The sequence below is a fragment of the Pristiophorus japonicus genome, chromosome 9 (assembly GCF_044704955.1).
Source record: "Pristiophorus japonicus isolate sPriJap1 chromosome 9, sPriJap1.hap1, whole genome shotgun sequence".
NCBI lineage: Eukaryota > Metazoa > Chordata > Chondrichthyes > Pristiophoridae > Pristiophorus > Pristiophorus japonicus.
This window is the reverse complement of record NC_091985.1, coordinates 136,980,210-137,004,193: the sequence shown is the minus strand read 5'-3', so window position 1 is coordinate 137,004,193 and position 23,984 is coordinate 136,980,210. Positions and strand designations below refer to the sequence as shown.

Sequence of the window (23,984 nt, the reverse complement as noted above, 5' to 3'; positions counted from 1 at the left end):
AATGTGGGAAGGGAGGACCTTGAGATAATCACTATCACTAGAGAGGTAGTGCTGGACAGGCTAATGGGACTCAAGGTAGACAAGTCCCCTAGTCCTGATGAAATGCATCCCAGGGTATTAAAAGAGATGGCGGAAGTTATAGCAGATGCATTCGTTATAATCTACCAAAATTCTCTGGACTCTGGGGAGGTACCAGCGGATTGGAAAGCAGCTAATGTAACGCCTCTGTTTAAAACAGGGGACAAACAAAAGGCAGGTAACTATAGGCTGGTTAGTTTAACATCTGTAGTGGGGAAAATGCTTGAAGCTATCATTAAGGAAGAAATAGCAGGACATCTAGATAGGAATAGTGCAATCAAGCAGACGCAACATGGATTCATGAAGGGGAAATCATGTTTAACTAATTTACTGGAATTCTTTGAGGGTATAATGAGCATGGTGGATAGAGGTGTACCGATGGATGTGGTGTATTTAGATTTCCAAAAGGCATTCGATAAGGTGCCACACAAAAGATTACTGCAGAAGATAAAGGTACGCGGAGTCAGAGGAAATATATTAGCATGGATCGAGAATTGGCTGGCTAACAGAAAGCAGAGAGTCGGGATAAATGGGTCCTTTTCGGGTTGGAAATCGGTGGTTAGTGGTGTGCCACAGGGATCGGTGCTGGGACCACAACTGTTTACAATATACATAGATGACCTAGAAGAGGGGACAGAGTGTAGTGTAACAAAATTTGCAGATGACACAAAGATTAGTGGGAAAGCGGGTTGTGTAGAGGACACAGAGAGGCTGCAAAGAGATTTAGATAGGTTAAGTGAATGGACTAAGGTTTGGCAGTTGGAATACAATGTCGGAAAATGTGAGATCATCCACCTTGGAAAAAAAAACAGTAAAAGGGAATATTATTTGAATGGGGAGAAATTACAACATGCTGCGGTGCAGAGGGACCTGGGGGTCCTTGTGCATGAAACTCTTTTTGCCGTTTCATGCACAAGGACCCCCAGGTCCTGAAATCCCAAAAAGTTAGTTTGCAGGTGCAGCAGGTAATCAGGAAGGCGAATGGAATGTTGGCCTTCATTGCGAGAGGGATGGAGTACAAAAGCAGGGAGGTCCTGCTGCAACTGTACAGGGTATTGGTGAGGCCGCACCTGGAGTACTGCGTGCAGTTTTGGTCACCTTACTTAAGGAAGGATATACTAGCCTTGGAGGGGGTACAGAGACGATTCACTAGGCTGATTCCGGAGATGAGGGGGTTACCTTATGATGATAGATTGAGTAGACTTGGTCTTTACTCATTGGAGTTCAGAAGGATGAGGGGTGATCTTATAGAAACATTTAAAATAATGAAAGGGATAGACAAGATAGAGGCAGAGAGGTTGTTTCCACTGGCCGGGGAGACTAGAACTAGGGGGCACAGCCTCAAAATACAGGGGAGCCAAATTAAAACCGAGTTGAGAAGGAATTTCTTCTCCCAGAGGTTTGTGAATCTGTGGAATTCTCTGCCCAAGGAAGCAGTTGAGGCTAGCTCATTGAATTTATTCAAATCACAGATAGAAAGATTTTTAACCAATAAGGGAATTAAGGGTTACGGGGAACGGGCGGGTAAGTGGAGCTGAGTCCACGGCCAGATCAGCCATGATCTTTTTGAATGGCGGAGCAGGCTCGAGGGGCTAGATGGCCTACTCCTGTTCCTAATTCTTATGTTCTTATGTTCTTATGTTCTTAAAGTCGCTATATAAATACAAATTGCTGTTGTTGTTTTCTATGGTATCTTTTCTTTCCTGATGTTGACAATTCAACCCTTTACTGAGGACTCTTAAGGAACATAAGATCATAAGAAATAGGAGCAGCAGTAGGCCATTTGGCCCCTTGAGCCTGCTCCGCCATTCAATAAAATCATGGCTGATCTGATCATGGACTCAGCTCCACTTCCCTGCCCGCTCCCCATAACCCTTTACTCCCTTATTGCTCAAAAATCTGTCTATCTCCACCTTAAATATATTCAATGACCCAGCCTCCGCAGCTCTCTGAGGAAGAGAATTCCACAGATTTACAATCCTCGGAGAGAAGAAATTTCTTCTCATCTTAAATGGACGACCCTTTATTCTGAGAGTATGTCCCCTAGTTTTAGTTCCCCCTATGAGTGGAAATATCCTCTCTGCATCCACCTTGTTGAGCCCCCTCATTATCTTATAAGTTTCAATAAGATCACCTCTCATTCTTCTGAACTCCAATGTGTATAGGCCCAACCTACTCAACCTATCCTCATAAGTCAACCCCCTCATCTCCAGAATCAACCTAGTGAACTTTCTCTGAACAGCCTCCAATGCAAGTAGATCCTTCCTTAAACACGGAGACCAAAACTGTAAGCAGTACTCCAGGTGTGGCCTCACCAATAACCTGTACAGTTGTAGCAGGACCTCTCTGCTTTTATACTTATCCCACTTCCTCACTAAGAATGAGGAAATTATCGCTCAATCCCACTGTCAGAGTACCAAGGCCATCCTCAGAGGCCGTATTATTCATCAACTAAAAACAACATGAGCAAACGGAATACAAACACCAGAATCTGCAGGCCAACAAACCCAATCAGCCGATTCAGGGACGGCCTTTTGTTTGTGAGATGATAACTCCATCTCTCTTTATTTTCCAGCTGGAATTCATTTTCCATTTCACAAGCAGCGAATATTCTGAACAGGGAAATAAACTCAGGAAGAGTAACAGTTTATTGTTTTTCCATGATCAAATACAGAATAATATCATCACCTCTGTTGAATTCTACAGACATGACCTCAGATGTATCTTTGTCTTAATAAGCAAATTGCCAAATATTATTTTAAATTGTCCACTTTGAATAAATCCTGCTAGCAATGTACAGCAAAGGGAGAATTTTATTGGTGGACAATTGTGAGCAGCACATACATGATCTTCCCACACGTGTTTCCAATGAGTGAGACTCCTCGGCAGCAGTGCAGTCTTGTAAAATTACCCCTTCGATGCATAGTTAAGGGATTTGAACTGTCGGTGTTTGACCACGAAGGTAAAACTGCCTTGAATGTCTCTGCTGCCCTTGTCCTAACTCACAACAAGTCCCGTTCATCCGTCATCCCTGTGCTCCCAGTCCAGCAATGCTTCGAACTTAAAATGATCATCCTTGTGTTCAAATCCCTCCATGGCCTCGGCCTTTCCTATCTCTGTAACCTCCTCCAGCCCTACAACCCTCCAAGAACGCAGTGCTCCTTCAACTCTGGCCTCTTGCGCATCCCCAATTTCTTTCGCCCCACCATTGGCGGCCATGCCTTCAGCTGCCAAGGCCCTAAACTCTGGAATTCCCTCCCCAAACCTCTCCGCCTATCTGCCTCTCTTTCCTCCTTTAAGTTGCTCCTTAAAACCTAGCTCTTCTGTCCTAATATCTCCTTATCTGGCTCCATGTCAAATGTTGTTTGATAATGCTCCTGTGAAGTGCTTTACGACATTTTAATATGTTAAAGGTGCTCTATAAATACAAGTTGTTGTGGTTAATTGCCCTGGTGTGCATGAGGAAACTGACAGCCACACAACCTACAATTGAATGAAACACTGAGGCAGCATGGCTTTTTGGATGAATATTTTAAGAGTTTCCCTTGATCTAATTCTTTTGTTGATGATCCTCTTTCATCTCATGTTACAACTCACATTCTTCCTAAGTCCCTGTAGCATTGTTGCAATTTCATAAGAACATAAGAACATAAGAAATAGGATCAGGAGTAGGCCATCTAGTCCCTCGAGCCTGCTCCGCCATTCAACAAGATCATGGCTGATCTGGCCGTGGACTCGCTCCACTTACCCGCCCGCTCCCCACAACCCTTAATTCCCTTATTGGTTATAAATCTATCTATCTGTGATTTGAATACATTCAATGAGCTAGCCTCAACTGCTTCCTTGGGCAGAGAATTCCACAGATTCACAACCCTCTGGGAGAAGAAATTCCTTCTCAACTCGGTTTTAAATTGGCTCCCCCGTATTTTGAGGCTGTGCCCCCTAGTTCTAGTCTCCCCGACCAGTAGGAACAACCTCTCTGCCTCTATCTTGTCTATCCCTTTCATTATTTTAAATGTTTCTATAAGATCACCCCTCATCCTTCAGAACTCCAACGAGTAAAGACCCAGTCTACTCAATCTATCATCATAAGGTAACCCCCTCATCTCCGGAATCAGCCTAGTGAATTGTCTCTGTACCCCCTCCAAAGCCAGTATATCCTTCCTTAAGTAAAGTGATCAAAACTGCACGCAGTACTCCAGGTACAGCCTCACCAATACCCTGTACAGTTGCAGCAGGACCTCACTGCTTTTGTACTCCATCCCTCTCGCAATGAAGGCCAACATTCCATTCGCCTTCCTGATTACCTGCTGCACCTGCAAACTAACTTTTTGGGATTCATGCACAAGGACCCCCAGGTCCCCCTGCACCACAGCATGTTGTAATTTCTCCCCATTCAAATAATATTCCCTTTTACTGTTTTTTTTTTCCAAGGTGGATGACCTCACATATTCCAACATTGTATTCCATCTGCCAAACCTTAGCCCATTCGCTTAACCTATCTAAATCTCTTTGCAGCCTCTCTATGTCCTCTACACAACCCGCTTTCCCACTAATTTTTGTGTTGTCTGCAAATTTTGTTACACTACACTCTGTTCCCTCTTCCAGGTCATCTATGTATATTGTAAACAGTTGTGGTCCCAGCACCGATCCCTGTGGCACACCACTAACCACCGATTTCCAACCCGAAAAGGACCCATTTATCCTGACTCTCTGCTTTCTGTTAGCCAGCCAATTCTCTATCCATGCTAATACATTTCCTCTGACTCCGCGTACCTTTATCTTCTGCAGTAATCTTTTGTGTGGCACCTTATCGAATGCCTATTGGAAATCTAAATACACCACATCCATCGGTACACCTCTATCCACCATGCTCGTTGTATCCTCAAAGAATTCCAGTAAATTAGTTAAACATGATTTCCCCTTCATGAATCCATGTTGCGTCTGCTTGATTGCACTATTCCTATCTAGATGTCCTGCTATTTCTTCCTTAATGATAGCTTCAAGCATTTTCCCCACGACAGATGTTAAACTAACCGGCCTACAGTTACCTGCCTTTTGTCTGCCCCCTTTTTTAAACAGAGGCATTACATTAGCTGCTTTCCAATCCACTGGTACCTCCCCAGAGTCCAGAGAATTTTGGTAGATTATAACGAATGATTCTGCTATAACCTCCGCCATCTCTTTTAATACCCTGGGATGCATTTCATCCGGACCAGGGGACTTGTCTACCTTGAGTCCCATTAGTCTGTCCAGCACTACCCCCCTAGTGACAGTGATTATCTCAAGGTCCTCCCTTCCCACATTCCCATGACCAGCAATTTTTGGCATGGTTTTTGTGTCTTCCACTGTGAAGACCGAAGCAAAATAATTGTTTCAGGTCTCAACCATTTCCACATTTCCCATTATTAAATCCCCTTTCTCATCTTCTAAGGGACCAACATTTACTTTAGTCACTCTCTTCCGTTTTATATATCAGTAAAAGCTTTTACTATCTGTTTTTATGTTTTGCGCAAGTTTACTTTCGTAATCTATCCTTCCTTTCTTTATTGCTTTCTTAGTCATTCTTTGCTGTCATTTAAAATTTTCCCAATCTTCTAGTTTCCCACTAACCTTGGCCACCTTATATGGCTTTGGTTTTTAATTTGATACTCTCCTTTATTTCCTTGGTTATCCACGGCTGGTTATCCCTTCTCTTACCGCCCTTCTTTTTCACTGGAATATATTTTTGTTGAGCACTATGAAAGAGCTCCTTAAAAGTCCTCCACTGTTCCTCAATTGTACCACCGTTTAGTCTGTGTTCCCAGTCTACTTTACCTAACTCTGCCCTCATCCCACTGTAGTCCCCTTTGTTTAAGCATAGTACGCTCGTTTGAGACACTACTTCCTCACCCTCAATCTATATTACAAATTCAACCATACTGTGATCACTCATTCCGAGAGGATCTTTAACTAGGAGATTGTTTATTATTCCTGTCTCATTACACAGGACCAGATCTAAGATAGCTTGCTCCCTTGTAGGTTCTGTAACATACTGTTCTAAGAAACAATCCCGTATGCATTCTATGAATTCCTTCTCAAGGCTACCCCGTGTGATTTGATTTGACCAATCGATATGTAGGTTAAAATACCCCATGATTACTGCCGTTTCTTTTTCACATGCCTCCATTATTCCCTTGATTATTGTCCGCCTCACCATGAAGTTATTATTTGGGGGCGTATAAACTACGCCCACCAGTGACCTTTTTCCCCTTACTATCTCTAATTTCCACCCACAATGATTCAACATTTTGTTCATTGGAGCCAATATCGTCTCTCACAACTGCCCTGATAACGTCCTTTTAACAGAGCTACCCCACCTCCTTTCCTTTCTTGTCTATCTTTCCGAATTGTCAGATACCCCTGTATATTTAATTCCCAGTCTTGGCCACCCTGCAACCACGTTTCTGTAATGGCCACCAAATCATACCCATTTGTAATGATTTGTGCCGTCAACTCATTTACTTTATTTCGAATGCTGCGTGCGTTTAGGTAGAGTGTTTTAATACTAGTTTTTAAACCATGATTTTTAGTTTTGACCCCTCCTGCAGCCCCTTTATATTCATGCATATTGTCCCTTCCTATCACCTTGTGGTTTACACTTACCCCTGTGCTACTCTGCTCTGTTGCCTCCTGCCTTTTGCATTCTTTCTTGGGGTCCTGTTCATCTGAGCTCTCACCCACTCTAACTAGCTCAGAGCCCTCTCCTGGGTTCCGAATACTCCTCGCATTGAGGCACCGAGCTTTCAGGCTTGCCTTTTTATTACACTTTGACCCTTTAGAATTTTGCTGTACAGTGGCCCTTTTTGTTTTTTGCCTTGGGTTTCTCTGCCCTCCACTTTTACTCATCTCCTTTCTGTCTTTTGCTTCTGTCTCCATTTTGTTTCCCTCTGTCTCCCTAGGACATTGGTTCCGGTCCTGCCCAGGTGCAGACCGTCCGGTTTGTACTGGTCCCACCTCCCCCAGAACCGGTTCCAATGCCCCAGGAATTTGAATCCCTCCCTGCTGCACCACTGCTCAAGCCATGTATTCATCTGAGCTTTCCTACGATTCCTACTCTGACTAGCACGTGGCACTGCTAGCAATCCCGAGATTACTACTTTTGAGGTCCTACGTTTTAATTTAGCTCCTAGCTCCTTAAATTCGTCTCGTAGGACCTCATCCCTTTTTTTACCTATATCGTTGGTACCAATGTGCACCACGACAACTGGCTGTTCACCCTCCCTTTTCAGAATGTCCTGCACCTGCTCTGAGACATCCTTGACCCTTACACCAGGGAGGCAACATACCATCCTGGAGTCTCGGTTGCGGCCGCAGAAACGCCTATCTATTCCCCTTACAATTGAATCCCCTATCACTATCGATCTCCCATTCTTTTTTTTGCCCTCCTGTGCAGCAGAACCAGCCACGGTGCCATGAACTTGGCTGCTGCTGCCCTCCCCTGATGAATCATCCCACTCAACAGTACTCAATTCAAACTTACAATGCAATGATGTACATCTCACTTTAAATTTTTATTTAGCCGTCAACTGTGACCTGATTATGATGAGGTAAATATGATAGATTGTATCCACTGCTCAGTGAGATGGTAACATGAAAGCACAAATTTAAGTTAATTACAAAACCAGTTAAAGGAGTGGTTAGGGGAAAAAAAGCTTTACACAGAGGGGTGTTTAGAATTTGGAACTCTCAGCCACAAACAGTTCTTGAAGCAGAGTCAATTATTTTTAAAATGGCCCCAATTTTAACTCCAGGTTAAAATTCCACGCTCAGGCCTGTTAAAATTACAGAGGGGTCTCAAGGATGTCATTGGACCATAACATTTGTATGTAAAGAAGGACCCTGTTGGCTCCAGGCCTGTGTCCTATAAAGGCCCAGCGGGTGTTCCACAGGCAGCGGCAGTTGGCGAGAGGCGGGAGCAGTGTTGGAGCGGACTATAAAGGCGTACTTGTGCAGCTACAGCGGGGAGAGAAGGCAAAAAAGAAGTAGAAAGGAATCAAAAGGTGACGTCACAGCCAAGGGGGTAAGTGATTGGCTGGTGATTGGTGAGTAGCTTTTCCTTTTATTTTTTATATCAGTAAGTAAACTGTAACATTGTTGTTACCAATTTAAGGTTATCTAACGGTTAAGGCATGGCAGGAGAGCTCGGTCACGTGATATGCTCCTCCTGTACCATGTGGGAACTCGGACACTTCCGGTGTCCCTGACGACTACGTGTGTGAGAAGTGTATCCGCCTCCATCTCCTGACGGACCGCGTTGTGGAATTGAAGCTGAGGGTGGATTCACTCTGGAGCATCCACGATGCTGAGAATGACATAAATGGCACGTGTAGTGAGTTGTCTTACCGCATGAGAAGGATCCACAGCCAGCTAGGGAATGGAAGACCAGCAGGAAGAGTAGTACAAAGAAGGTAGTGCAGGGGTCCCATCTGGTCATCCCCCTGCAAAACAGATACACTGATTTGAGTGCTGTTGAGGGAGATGACTCATCAGGGGAGAGCAGCAGCAGCCAAGTTCATGGCACCGTGGCTGGCTCTGTTGTACAGGAGGGCATGAAAAAGAGTGGGAGAACGATAGTGATAGAGGATTCAATCATAAGGGGAATAGATAGGCGTTTCTGCGGCCGCAATCGAGACTCCAGGATGGTATGTTGCCTCCCTGGTGCAAGGGTCAAGGATGTCTCCGAGCGAGTGCAGGACATTCTAAAAAGGGAGGGAGAACAGCCAGTTGTCGTGGTGCACATTGGTACCAACGACATAGGTTAAAAAAAGGGATGAGGTCCTACGAGACGAATTTAAGGAGCTAGGAGCTAAATTAAAAAGTAGGACCTCAAAAGTAGTAATCTCGGGATTGCTACCAGTGCCACGTGCTAGTCAGAGTAGGAATCGCAGGATAGCACAGATGAATACGTGGCTTGAGCAGTGGCGCAGCAGGGAGGGATTCAAATTCGTGGGGCATTGGAACAGGTTCTGGGGGAGGTGGGACCAATACAAACTGGACGGTCTGCACTTGGGCAGGACCAGAACCAATGTCCTAGGGGGAGTGTTTGCTAGTGCTGTTGGGGAGGAGTTAAACTAATATGGCAGGGGGATGGGAACCAATACAGGGAGACAGAGGGAAACAAAAAGGAGACAAAAACAAAAGACAGAAAAGAGATGAGTAAAAGTGGAGGGTAGAGAAACCAAAGGCAAGAAACAAAAAGGGCCACTGAATATAAAAGGGCTGCAGGAGGGGTCAAAACTGAAAATCATGGTTTAAAAACGAGGATGAAAACACTCTACCTAAATGCACGCAGCATTCGAAATAAAGTAAATGAGTTGACGGCACAAATCATTACAAATGGGTATGATTTGGTGGCCATTACAGAAACATGGTTGCAAGGTGGCCAAGACTGGGAATTAAACATACAGGGGTATCTGACGATTCAGAAAGATAGGCAAGAAGGGAAAGGAGGTGGGGTAGCTCTGTTAATAAAAGATGATATCAGGGCAGTTGTGAGGGATAATATTGGTTCCAATGCACAAAATGTTGAATCATTGTGGGTGGAGATTAGAGATAGTAAGGGGGAAAAGTCACTGGTCGGCGTAGTTTATAGGCCCCCAAATAATAACTTCATGGTGGGGCAGGCAATAATCAAGGGAATAATGGAGGCATGTGAAAAAGGAACGGCAGTAGTCATGGGGGATTTTAACCTACATATCGATTGGTCAAATCAAATCGCACGGGGTAGCCTGGAGGAGGAATTCATAGAATGCATATGGGATTGTTTCTTAGAACAGTATGTAACAGAACCTACAAGGGAGCAAGCCATCTTAGATCTGGTCCTGTGTAATGAGACAGGAAAAATAAACGATCTCCTAGTAAAAGATCCTCTCGGAATGAGTGATCACAATATGGTTGAATTTGTAATACAGATTGAGGATGAGGAAGTTGTGTCAGAAATGAGCATACTATGCTTAAATAAAGGGGACTACAGTGGGATGAGGGCAGAGTTGGCTAAAGTAGACTGGAAACAAGGACTAAATGGTGGCACAATTGAGGAACAGTGGAGGACTTTTAAGGAGCTCTTTCATAGTGCGCAACAAAAATATATTCCAGTGAAAAAGAGGGCGGCAAGAGAAGGGATAACCAGCCGTGGATAACTAAGGAAATAAAGGAAAGTATCAAATCAAAGACCAATGCGTATAAGGTGGCCAAGGTTAGTGGGAAACCAGAGGATTGGGAAAATTTTAAGCAACAGCAAAGAATGACTAAAAAAGCAATAAAGAAAGGGAAGATAGATTACGAACTAAACTTGAGCAAAACATAAAAACAGATAGTAAAAGCTTTTACAGATATATAAAATGGAAAAGAGTGACTAAAGTAAATGTTGGTCCCTTAGAAGATGAAAAAGGGGATTTAATAATGGGAAATGTGGAAATGTCTGAGACCTTAAACAATTATTTTGCTTCGGTCTTCACAGTGGGAAGACACAAAAACATGCCAAAATTTGCAGGCCACAGGAATGTGGGAAGGGAGGACCTTGAGACAATCACTATCACTCGGGGGGTAGTGCTGGACAGGCTAATGGGACTGAAGGTAGACAAGTCCCCTGGTCCTGATGAAATGCATCCCAGGGTATTAAAAGAGATGGCGGAAGTTATAGCAGATGCACTCGTTATAATCTACCAAAATTCTCTGGACTCTGGGGAGGTACCAGCGGATTGGAAAGCAGCTAATGTAACGCCTCTGTTTAAAAAAGGGGGCAGGCAATAGGCCGGTTAGTTTAACATCTGTAGTGGGGAAAATGCTTGAAACTATCATTAAGGAAAAAGTAGCGGGACATCTAGATAGGAATCGTGCAACCAAGCAGACGCAGCATGGATTCATGAAAGGGGAATCATGTTTAACTAACTTACTGGAATTCTTTGAGGATATAATGAGCATGGTGGATAGAGGTGTACCGATGGATGTGGTGTATTTAGATTTTCAAAAGGCATTCGATAAGGTGCCACACAAAAGGTTACTGCAGAAGATAAAGGTACGCAGAGTCAGAGGAAATGTATTAGCATGGATAGAGAATTGGCTGGCGAACAGAAAGCAGAGGGTCGGGATAAATGGGTCCTTTTCCGGTTGGAAATCAGTGGTTAGTGGTGTGCCACAGGGATCAGTGCTGGGACCGCAACTGTTTACAATATACATAGATGACCTGGAAGAGGGGACAGAGTGTAGTGCAACAAAATTTGCAGATGACACTAAGATTAGTGGGAAAGCGGGTTGTGTAGAGGACTCAGAGAGGCTGCAAGGAGATTTGGATAGGTTAAGCGAATGGGCTAAGGTTTAGCAGATGGAATACAATGTCGGAAAGTGTGAGGTCATCCACCTTGGGAAGAAAAACAGTAAAAGGGAATATTATTTGAATGGGGAGAAATTACAACATGCTGTTGTGCAGAGGGACCTGGGGGTCCTTGTGCATGAAACCCAAAAGGTTAGTTTGCAGGTGCAGCAGGTAATCAGGAAGGCAAATGGAATGTTGGCCTTCATTGCGAGAGGGATGGAGTACAAAAGCAGGGAGATCCTGCTGCAACTGTATAAGGTATTGGTAAGGCCGCACCTGGAGTACTGCGTGCAGTTTTGGTCACCTTACTTAAGGAAGGATATACTAGCTTTGGAGGGGGTACAGAGACGATTCACTAGGCTGATTCCGGAGATGAGGGGGTTACCTTATGATGATAAATTGAGTAGACTGGGTCTTTACTCGTTGGTGTTCAGAAGGATGAGGGGTGATCTTATAGAAACATTTATAATCATGAAAGGGATAGACAAGATAGAGGCAGAGAGGTTGTTTCCACTGGTAGGGGAGACTAGAACTAGGGGGCACAGCCTCAAAATACAGAGGAGCCAATTTAAAACCGAGTTGAGAAAGAATTTCTTCTCCCAGAGGGTTGTGAATCTGTGGAATTCTCTGCCCAAGGAAGCAGTTGAGGCTGGCTCATTGAATGTATTCAAGTCAAAGATAGATAGATTTTTAACCAATAAGGGAATTAAGGGTTACGGGGAGAGGGCGGGTAAGTGGAGCTGAGTCCACGACCAGATCAGCCATGATCTTATTGAATGGCGGAGTAGGCTCGAGGGGCTAGATGGCCTACTCCTGTTCCTAATTCTTATGTTCTTATGTTCTTATGTCCTTGCTGCCTGCTCAGGGGAGCAGGTTAAAATTGCCAGGGTGATTTCACCTGCCCACCTGCCAGGTTTCTGCTGAGCGAGTATGGTTAAAATCACCTTGAAAAAGAGTACTATTAAAGGATATGAGGGTTGAACAGGAGAATGTAATAAGTCTAGGTGGCTCATGTGGAGAAAAACATTGGCACAGACTTATTGGGCCAAATGGTCTATTTCTGTGCTGTAACAATTCTTGGATTATAAGAATATAGGATCTTCTACCTCAACTCCACTTTCCTGCATTATCCCCATATCCGTTGATTCCCTAATATCCAAAAATCTATCAATCTCTGTCTTGAATATACTCAACGACTGAGCATCCACAGCCCTCTGGGGTAGAGAATTCTAATGATTCACCATCCTCTGAGTGAAGAAATTTCTCCACATCTCAGTCCTAAATGGCCGACCCCTTATTCTGTGACCCCTAGTTCTAGACTCCCCAACCAATGGAAACATCTTTCCTGCATCTACCCTTTCAAGCCCAGTAAGAATTTTGTATGTTTCAATGAGATTACCTCTCATTCTTCTTAACTCTAGAGAACATAGGCCTAGTCTACTCAACCTCTCCTCATAGGACAATCCTTCCATCCCAGAAATAAGTCTAGTGAACCTTTGTTGCACTCCTTTAATGGCAAGTATATCCTTCCTTAGGTAAGAACACCAAAACTGTACACAATACTCCAGGTTTGGTCTCACCAGGCCTTATATAATTGCAATAAGACATTTTTACTCTTATACTCAAATCCTCTCATAATAAAGGCCAACATATCATTTGCTTTCTTAATTTCTTGCTGTACCTGCATGTTAACTTTCAGTGATTCGTGTATAAAGACATCCAGGTCTCTCTGAACACCAACATTTCCCAATCTCTCACCATTTAAAAAAATATTCTGCTTTTCTATTTTTCCTACCAAAGTGGATAACTTACATTTCTCCATATTATATCCTATTTTCCATGTTTTGGCCCACTCACTTAGCCTGTCCATATCCCCTTGAAGTCTCTTTGCATCCTCCTCACAATTTACATTCCCATCTAGCTTTGTATCATCAGCAAACTTGGATATATTACATTTGGTCCCCTCATTTAAATCATTGATATAGATTGTGAATCGCTGGGGCCCAAGTACCGATCCTTGCGGTACTCCACTAGTTACAGTCTGCCAACCCGAAAATGAGCTGTTTATTCCTACTCTGTTCAATCCATGCAATGATGGTTCTGGCACTTTCATCTAGTCCTGGTAACAGTTAAAAACTTACAATTCTTTCAATCGAAGCTTTTCAGCATGCTTCACTACCTCTCAACTTTCGATGTGGTTTGCCTTGGTGTCTTGTTGGTTCCAGAGATGTCAGGTCAGATAAAAGCTTCACTCTATAGCACAGTGGCTTTTACCATTTGACACACAAAAATGTTGCAGATGCAAACATTTTTTCAGTGTAATTTTAGAACACTGCAGTAATACAATGCAATGCAAGTAGGTTTATTAGATACCAAACTGAATTGTGGTTAAAAAGAATAAGTATTGCTTGAACACTTATTTTACGTAAAAGTTTTGTCAGGAAACGAAAAAAAAGTTAAATGTATTGTTTTATATCTGGTAATAAAATTTAGACCAAATGTAACTCCTAGCTGTGGCAGTGTAATTGCTTTAAAATATGAAGTCACTTTGGTTAAGTCAATTGACCCACCAATAATTAACTAAACTGGTGTTTTTAGTTCATTACTTGTAATTATTTACTTCTGTATTAACTTGAAAGGTAAAGTGTAATAAATACCATTAATAAGTAGCCTCAATGCTTGGACTGCAATGTTCTGCGAGGCAGAAACTAGACAATGAAACTATTCAATTAGGCACTTTAAAACCTTTGGAAGAGAAATTGTGCTACTTTGCACCTCCTGTTAGCGTTGCCAGGGGGTGCTAATGGGGAGCAAATCAGCTTGCAACCGGGCGCAGTGAGAACAGTGCCTCCCGCAAAATTAGGCAGGGGTTTTTGTAGCGGCAGTAACACTTAGCACCCTGCTCTACTGCGCCCGTGTGCAGTGACCCGCTTACACCCCGGAACAAAAATTGATCCTCACCCCCCTGTTTTAGCGCCTGGCACTGACAACGACTGCTGTCGGCTGGAGGAGCACTATTTAAAGCCGCTAGCATCCGGTGAAGTTTTAGTCGGCCAATAATGTTTCCTTCTTAGTTTCAAAAAGGCAGACCATCGGAGCGTTCAAGCAAAGGTTCCATTTCCTTGACCGTTTGGGAGGAGTCCTCCAGTATTCGGCTGAGGGGATGTCCCTTTTCTTCATCGTCTGCTGCATGCTGCACAATTTGGCCATCATTAGGGTGCAACCATTGCCATTGCAGGAGGAAGATGAGGATGAGGAGGAGGAGGAACAGGAGCAGCAGCAGCGACAGAGGAGGCAGGCACTCAATTGCCAGGGCGATCCGCGAGCACCTCATCAGACTTCGGTTCCGATGGATTCCAGGCCAATTCCCGGTTGCTCTGCACGTCCCCATCATTAAATCAATTTCTCATTCCATACCAGAGCCCCAAAACTGAAATGAGAGATGTCATGTATGTAACCTTCATGTAACTGTAACCTTCATAACAACACTGTACACTGTATAGACCTAAGAAATGCACATCTTGACCACAGGGGGTGAACTTGTGGGAGACACTCCTCACCTGGTCATCCAGGTATATAAAGGGAGGTCCCACGCAGGGTCAGCACTCCTTGGTCCTGTGAATAAAGGTTCTTGTCTGCAGAATGTGCCTCGTGTGAATTTATAGTAGTGTGTAAGGACATTACATTTGGCGACGAGAAACGGGAATCAACGACTCATGAGAATGGCCACCGGTAGCACAGAGGAACGGTACTGTGTTGGTGAGGACTGGGACGATTTCGTTGAGAGGCTCCAGCAGAGCTTTGTCATGAAGGTCTGGCTGGGAGATGCAGCGGCTGACAAGCGAAGGGCGCATCCACTGACCACCTGTGGACCTAAGACGCACACACTGATGAAAGACCTGCTTGCACCCGAGAACCCGGCGGACAAAACCTTTGAAGAGTTCAGCAAACTGATCGGTGAGCACTTCAAACCGGCGAGCAGTATACACATGGCCCAACACCGATTCTATACACACCGATGTCGGGAAGGACAGAGCATACCGGACTTCGTTGCAGACCTTCGGCACTTGGCCAGCCTCTGTAAGTTCACAGATGCCTGCAGGGGGGAGATGTTAAGGGATTTCTTTATTGAAGGCATTGGTTATGCAGGGATTTTCAGAAAGCTAATTGAGACCAAGGACTTGACCTTGGAAGCGGCGGCGTTGATGGCTCAGACCTTCATGGCAAGGGAGGAGGAAACCAAGATAATATACATGCGCAACTCTGCTTCCAACGTGGCGATGGACCAGGGAGTTAACATTGTAAGCGCGACTCAGAACCCCGCAGGCAGGCAAGGGCAATTCGACACCATCCAGGCAGCAACAGACTCTAGAGTGGGTCCTCAACAGAGACAATGGCAGGTTGAACGGACATTTACACCATCACGGTGGACAATGCGTCCCGGGATGGGGCCATTGACACCCATTAACAGAGTGCTCAAGAGTAATCAAAGAGACAATCAGAGAGGAATGCCTGGTAACAGCCCTTTTGTTCACAATGATCTCAGCTCATGCTGGAGGTGCGGGGGCAGACATGCTGCAAAAACCTGTAGGTTTCAACAATTTATCTGTAGAAATTGTAACTTCAGTGGACATTTAGCCAGAATGTGCAGGAAGCCCGCAGCGAGGCTAATTTACGAGGCAGATGAACCAGAAGAGGGGTCTGCAAGGCAGGTTGATGCTTGGGACAAAGCAATGGACGCTGAAGTTCAGCGGGTTCATGTGGCAAATATCCACAGCTCATATACCAAAACGCCACCTATAATGATGAAAGCCCTATTAAATGGCATCCTGGTACGCATGGAGCTGGACACAGGGGCCAGCCAGTCACTTATGAGTGTCCAACAATTCGAGAAACTATGGCCACTCAGAGCTAGCAGACCCAAACTAGAACGCATTGACACGCAATTACAGACGTGCACCAAAGCGATCATCCCAGCGCTAGGCAGTGCAATGTTGGTGGTCACACATAATGGATCAGAAAACCGGCTGCCACTCTGGATTGTCCTGGGAAATGGTCCCGCGCTTTTGGGGTGGAGCTGGCTAGCCGAGATGAACTGGAAATGGTGGGATGTGCACGCCATTTCATCTGTGGAGCGAAGTTCATGCTCACAGGTCCTACAGAAATTCGAGTCACTATTTCAACCTGGTGTCGGGACTTTCAAAGGTACCAAAGTAGTGATACGCATCACCCCGGATGCCAGACCAGTGCACCACAAAGCCAGAGCCGTGCTGTATGTGATGCGGGAGAAAATTGGGAGTGAGTTGGACAGGTTGCAAAGAGAGGGCATAATTTCACCCGTTGAATTCAGCGATTGGGCATCGTCTTAGGCCCCATCGTCCCTGTCCTAAAAACGGATGGCTCGGTCAGGATCTGTGGCGACTACAAGGCCACCATCAACCGAGTGTCACTACAAGACCAATACCCGCTTCCGAGAGCGGAGAATCTTTTTGCCACGCTGGCAGGCGGCAAACTGTTCACCAAGTTGGACCTCACTTCAGCCTACATGACCCAGGAACTGGCCTAAGAATCCAAGCTACTGACCACCATCACCATGCACAAGGGGTTGTTTGTCTACAACAGGTGTATGTTTTGCATTCGATCAGTGGCCGCTATCTTTCAAAGGAACATGGAAAGCCTGCTCAAATCCATCCCTGAAACAATCGTATTTCAGGACGACATCCTTATCACGGGTCGAGACACCGAGGAACACCTCCACAACCTGGAGGAGGTGCTACACCGACTGGACCGGATAGGCCTGCAACTAAAGAAGTCCAAGTGTGTGTTTTTGGCCCCAGAGATTGAGTTTTTGGGCAGAAGGGTTGCCGCAGACGGGATCCGGCCTACCGAATCCAAAACGGAGGCGAGCCGTCGTGCGCCCAGGCCCGGCAACACATCGGAGTTGCGTTCATTTCTGGGACTCTTGAACTATTTCGGGAACTTTTTGCCGAACTTAAGCACATTGTTGGAGCTGCTACACATGCTCCTGCGTAAGGGTTGCGATTGGTTTTGGGGGGACTGTCAGGAACGGGCTTTCCATCGGGCGCGGAACCTGCTTTGTTCTAATAAGCTGTTGACTCTGTACAACCCCTGTAAGAAATTGGTTTTAACATGTGCTGCATCATCCTAATTTTAACATGTGCTGCATCATCCTATGGGGTTGGGTGCGTGTTGCATAGAAACATAGAAACATAGAAAATAGGTGCGAGAGTAGGCCATTCGGCCCTTCGAGCCTGCACCGCCATTCAATGAGTTCATGGCTGAACATGCAACCTCAGTACCCCATTCCTGCTTTCTCGCCATACCTCTTGATCCCCCTAGTAGTAAGGACTACATCTAACTGCAGCAGAGTAATGATGAGGACCAACTCCAACCTGTGGCTTATGCCTCCAGGTCACTCTCCCAAGCAGAACGGGGATATGGGATGGTTGAAAAGGAAGCACTCGCATTTGCCTACAGGGTGAAAAAGATGCACCAGTACCTTTTTGGCAGAAGGTTCGAGTTAGAAACAGACCACAAGCCGTTAACATCCCTGTTGTCAGACAGCAAAGCTGTCAATGCCAATGCATCAGCTCGCATGGGTCTCACGCTCACTGCGTATGACTACACCATACGTCACCGGCCAGGCACCGAAGATAGCGCTGACATGTTCAGCAGGCTTCCACTGGCCACCACTGAGGGGGCAGCGGAGCAAAGTGCTGAGATGGTCATGGCCGTTGAAGCCTTTGACAGCGCAGGCTCCCCCATCACAGTCTGCCAGATCAAAATCTGGACCAACAGAGATCCCCTCCTATCCTTGATTAAGAAATGTGTCCTGACTGGGAATTGGGCGTCCGCACACGGAGCATACCCCGAGGAGGTCAGACCGTTTCACAGACGGATGGAAGAGCTCTCCATCCAAGCCTACTATGAGGCAGCCGGGTAGTCATGCCCCAGAAAGGAAGGGAAGCATTCATCAGGGAACTCCACAGCGAGCACCCAGGCATCATGCTAATGAAGGCCATTGCCCGGTCACATGTATGGTGGCCGGGAATTGACTCAGGCCTGGAACACTGTGTTCGCAGGTGCACGACGTGTGCCCAGCTGGGCAATGCCCCCAGGGAGGGCCCACTCAGCCCGTGGCCCTGACCCACCAGGCCATGGTTATGTATTCACGTAGACTACGCGGGCCCGTTCATGGGGAAAATGTTCCTCATTATTGTTGATGCGTACTCGAAATGGATCGAGTGCATCATATTGAATTCATGCACGACATCCACCACTGTGGAGAGTCTGCATGCGGTCTTTGCGACCCATGGCTTGCCGGACATCCTGGTTAGCGACAACGACCCGTGTTTCACTAGCTATGAATTCCGGGAGTTCATGTCGAGTAATGGCATCAAACAAGTCAGGATGGCACCGTTCAAGCCAGCCTCCAATGGCCAGGCGGAACGTGCGGTCCAAATCATAAAACAGGGCATGCTCCAGATTCAAGGACCCTCCCTTCAATGCCGCCTATCGCGCCTCCTGCTGGCCTATAGGTCCTGACCGCGCTCGCTCACGGGGGTCCCGCCCGCGGAACTACTCATGAAACGTTCACTTAAAACTCAGCTGTCCCTCATTCATCCTGTCCTGTCACACATTGTTGAGGGCAAGCGCCAGTCCCAAAATGAGTGCCATGACAGTAGCTCAAAGGGGAGATGATACCACAAATCAATGACCTTGTATTTGTTCTTAATCACGCTTTAGAAACATAGAAACATAGAAAATAGGTGCAGGAGTAGGCCATTCGGCCCTTCTAGCCTGCACCGCCATTCAATGAGTTCATGGCTGAACATGCAACTTCAGTACCCCATTCCTGCTTTCTCACCATACCCCTTGATTCCCCTAGTAGTAAGGACTTCATCTAACTCCTTTTTGAATATATTTAGTGAATTGGCCTCAACAACTTTCTGTGGTAGAGAATTCCACAGGTTCACCACTCTCTGGGTGAAGAAATTCCTCCTCATCTCAGTCCTAAATGGCTTACCCCTTATCCTTAGACTGTGTCCCCTGGTTCTGGACTTCCCCAACATTGGGAACATTCTTCCTGCATCTAACCTGTCTAACCCCGTCAGAATTTTAAACGTTTCTATGAGGTCCCCTCTCATTCTTCTGAACTCCAGTGAATACAAGCCCAGTTGATCCAGTCTTTCTTGATAGGTCAGTCCCACCATCCCGGGAATCAGTCTGGTGAACCTTCGCTGCACTCCCTCAATAGCAAGAATGTCCTTCCTCAGGTTAGGAGACCAAAACTGTACACAATACTCCAGGTGTGGCCTCACCAAGGCCCTGTACAATTGTAGCAACACCTCCCTGCCCTTGTACTCAAATCCCCTCGCTATGAAGGCCAACATGCCATTTGCTTTCTTAACCGCCTGCTGTACCTGCATGCCAACCTTCAATTGAGGGTACTGTAATTGGTAAAGAGGGAAATAGTAGTCAGACTTAACAATGGACAGATATGTCGCAAGCATCTGGACCAAGTAAAAAAAAAAAGGTTCAGCATGGACACTGAGGAACCTGAGGAAAATCATGAGATGTTGCCCACACCACCGCTAGTGAACGAGCAACAAGAACATTCAGCAGCATGCACAGTCCCTGCGGCCAGCCCGGACAAACCGGAATCACCACAGGTGACAGAGACGCATGCCAAGGCTCAACAACCAGAGCCCCAACTGCGGCGCTCCACGAGAGAGCGTCGACCGCCTGAAAGACTTCATCTTTGACCCCATAAGACGTTGGTGGGGGGGGGGGGGGGGGAGAGGTGATGTCATGTATGTAACCTTCATGTAACTGTAACCTTCATAACAACACTGCATACTGTATACACCTAAGAAATGCACACCTTGACCACAGGAGGTGAACTTATGGGAGACACTCCTCACCTGGTCATCCAGGTATATAAAGGGAGGTCCCATGCAGGGTCAGCACTCCTTGGTCCTGTGAATAAAGGTTCTGGTCACAGAGTGACCTTGTCTGCAGAATCTGCCTCGTGTGAATTTATAGTAGTGTGCAAGGAGGACATTACAAGAGACAGCACCAAATATGCAACATTCCAATTAAATGTTTATCTTAAAACATGAACCATATATATATATATACACAACAATGACATTGATTATTCAGCCTTGTGCAGAACCTTATGTCTCCTCTTAACACTGCCTTTACCTATTCTACTGCTCCTATGTAGTATCTCCCCAGTGGCTGCAGCAGGGCTGGTGGAAACCTGCTGAATGTCAGTGCCAGAGACTACAGATGGCCTTGCAGGATGCTCTCGATGAGCTCTGGGCCTGGAAGGCCCGGCTGTAGATTATAAACTGCACCACCTCAGTCTGGGCTGGCTGGGTGACAGGCAGCAACAAGTGCAATGGCAGAGTGGCAGTAGTTGAGGGTTAGGAATGCTGTCATCCTGAGAGAGAACAGCAGGTTCCTACTCCATTGACCCACTGCCACTCCCCCACTCCCTCAGTATTCCCATCAAACTGCTGCAGTACTGATTGGTGGCCTCCTGCGACACCGTGAGATCCCCTATCCACTGTGGTGGACCCAGCGACAATGGCAGCAGTCAAAGCTCACGTGCCATCGACTGCATGAGAAGAGTCTGAGCTTTCATGCCAGCAACCATTCTCTGCAGTACAGCACTAAGACGTAGTGTTGCTTCTGCCTGTGCTGCAACGGAGGCTGCCACGTCGCCCATGACACGTGTCATGAATACTGGATTCGCACGGTCTCTCTGGGAGTCTGTCATCATCAGCAGTCTGGAAATGATGGGCTCCATGGTATGCACAGAGCTGTGTGCAATGTTGGAGCCAGTCTCCTCAACGCTCCTTACCATTGCCATTGCACTTATCATCTCAGAGTGCATGGTCATCACCCTTGTTGTCAACACATCCCCATCGAGGTCCTCATCTGAGTCCTGTGCAGCAGAACGCACGCACGAACTTCCCCTCCGGGAAGCTGGCTCCTGAGGTACCCTTTCCCCCTGGCCTTGCTGCAGCCCGCTCGTCCCCGGTGCATCACCCAGTGCAGATCCTTCTACTAAGCTTGCCTCTAACGATTGCATAATGCCAGTCTGTGAGCTGGTGCCTGTGGGGAAGAGATACAGTGACACGGTGCTTGTGTCCTCCTCCTCTTCTCCTTCCTCACTCTCAGTGGGAGGCTCAAAGACAGGCTGGACATCTGTTGGTTGATTATCTGAAAGCATGAAGGCACAAGACTCGCATTAAGGTGAGAGCAGGGGGGGCAGGACTGGTGCGGGGAATGCAGACAGTATCAGGAGCTGGAAAGTGATAAAGTCCTTTGGTGTGAGGGGGAAGTGGGACGAGAAAAGGAGAGGGCATAAAGATAGCGTTGCTGCCCCCAGCGGGGTCGACGCGCCGAAGTCCACGGCACCCACCACTTGCTGGCCAATGAGCCACAGCACTCGCTCCTCTATTTCTGACAGTTGCTGGAGCTGAGGTTCACCCCCGCCTGTCCTCTGCTGCTCCCTTCTGTTGTGTGCCATCTTGGCCTGCAAAAGAAATGAATGTGAGAGAGTCCGGGAGATATGCCTGTCATCGTTGAACAGCTGTGAATGTAGGCAAGGCGTGAGATGATGATGTGAGTTTGAGTAGTTACAGATGTTTGGTGGGAGAGTGGTGGGGGAGTGCTGGTCTGTGCAGAGTGCAGAGACAGGTTCAGATGTCTTTGCACTCTACGCAAACCAGGACTTGTTGAAGCATATACTAACCTTGACTGAGGTCGTTGAACTTACGGCACTGGGCGAGGCTGCGTTCTACGAGACTACTAGCCGAGACCTCCTCTGCCACTTCCCTCCACATGGCACTGAAGACATGGGCAAATAGCCTCTTTCCACCTGCCGGGAAGAGCACTTCCCTCCTTTGTTCGACTGCCCCCACCAAAGCCTCCAATGCGACGTCATTAAACCTATGAGCTCTCTCCTTTTGATTCTGGATTAAGAACAGCATGAGGTCCCTCAGTTGGTGTCAGGTCGAGTTCAGTTGGAAGAATGGTGAAAATGAGCAACTGCAGCTTGGTAGAACCTCCCTTTTAAGAGCTGGAATGAGCCAATGTGAAGGATTGAAGGATGATTGCTGAATGCAAGTCTCACCTGAAATTTGGTGGCACTCAGATGGTAGCGCCCCTGTAGCACCCCACTGAGATCATTAACGCTTGATTTACCGCCCCTCTTCCTTCCTGGGGGACTAAAGCCCAATTTAGAGGAAGTTAAGATTCCTTTGTTGGCACTCATTTTTCAAAATTTAAAAAGTTAACGCCCCAAACAGGGCACATTTCTCCCCCTTTATATTTTATAACTCAACATTGAGTTCAACAATTTCAGATCATAACCACTGCTCCCATTTTTTCAGACACAGGTGTTGTCTTTAATATCTCCTCTCGACCCAGCTTTTGTTCTTTACTTATCTCATTACCATCCCCTTTAGCTTTGCACTATCATCCCTTTTGTTATTTAATCTCTCCTGCCTTCCACCCTGTCGCAGACCTTCCCCCACTCTGTACTTGCTTATAAACTGTTAACTCTGTAACTTCTCCCAGTTCTGATGAAAGGTCATTTACCTGAAATGTTGGCCGGAGTTTTCCCATTATCACGCATACAGATTTGGAGGCGGGTCGGCAGTAAAAATTCCGGAAGTCGCAAGCACGTCGGGAACCCGCTGTCATCCCGCCACCTTGTGGCTTTGAAGGCGTGACACGGACCGATCGGCAGAGGCAGGCGACCTCATTGAAATGTTTTTTTACAGACCCTTCCGAGTGATTTTAACGCCAGCTACTGAAGTTTACTGCAGAAGCATGGGATTCATGCAGCTCAGGTACATCGCCTGTGAAGGGGAGGCGGAGACTCAGTGGCCATTGGCGAGTTGATTCATTGTGAGCTGGGAAAAGCACAAATACTCCCACATTACACCTCATTTCTTGTCTCATGGAAAGGCTTTTGCTAACTACATCTTGGCTACAGATTACAGTGGCTGCAGCTTGCAGGTCAGTTTTGAAACCTCGGAAGCCACTCTCACCACATTGCCACTCACTATCACAATATTGTGGGACTGGCCCTCTCATTTCCTCTTTACCTGCAATCTATTACTTTTCCTGGCTCACATTGGTCCTAAGAATCGGACCAAGTTGAATCCCACCACCAGCAGCAGCAGCAACCACAACAAGTAGCCTTCTCCTCTGTCATGTCTGTAACCTTCACATAATTGTAACCCTTATGTAACAACACTGTACACTGTATACACCTGAGTAATGCACACCTTGACCACGGGGGGGTGAACTTGTGGGAGACACTCCTCACCTGGTCATCCAGGTATATAAAGGGAGGTCCCATACAGGGTCAGCATTTCTTGGTCCTGGGAATAAAGGTTCAGGTCACGTGGTGACTTTGTCTGCAGTACATGCCTCGTGTGATTCTATAGTGAGGTGTAAGGACACCACATTTGGTGACGAGAAAGGGGAATCAACGACCCACGAG

At 46.3% G+C, this 23,984-nt stretch overlaps 1 protein-coding gene and 1 long non-coding RNA gene across 2 annotated transcripts in view; one reads left to right on the top strand and one right to left on the bottom strand.

Moving 5' to 3' along the window:
• LOC139272702 (uncharacterized) overlaps positions 1 to 23,123 on the bottom strand; it is a 40,794-nt gene extending 17,671 nt beyond the window's left edge. The window contains exon 1 of the long non-coding RNA XR_011594946.1: positions 23,072 to 23,123. This is a non-coding gene — a long non-coding RNA (uncharacterized lncRNA). The remainder of the gene's footprint in view (positions 1 to 23,071) is intronic.
• A 127-nt stretch (positions 23,124 to 23,250) lies between these two features.
• chgb (chromogranin B) overlaps positions 23,251 to 23,984 on the top strand; it is an 85,225-nt gene continuing 84,491 nt past the window's right edge. Inside the window, exon 1 of the mRNA XM_070888789.1 lies at positions 23,251 to 23,325. Coding sequence (XP_070744890.1) covers positions 23,306 to 23,325 — 20 coding nt within the window. The 5' untranslated portion in view covers positions 23,251 to 23,305. The remainder of the gene's footprint in view (positions 23,326 to 23,984) is intronic.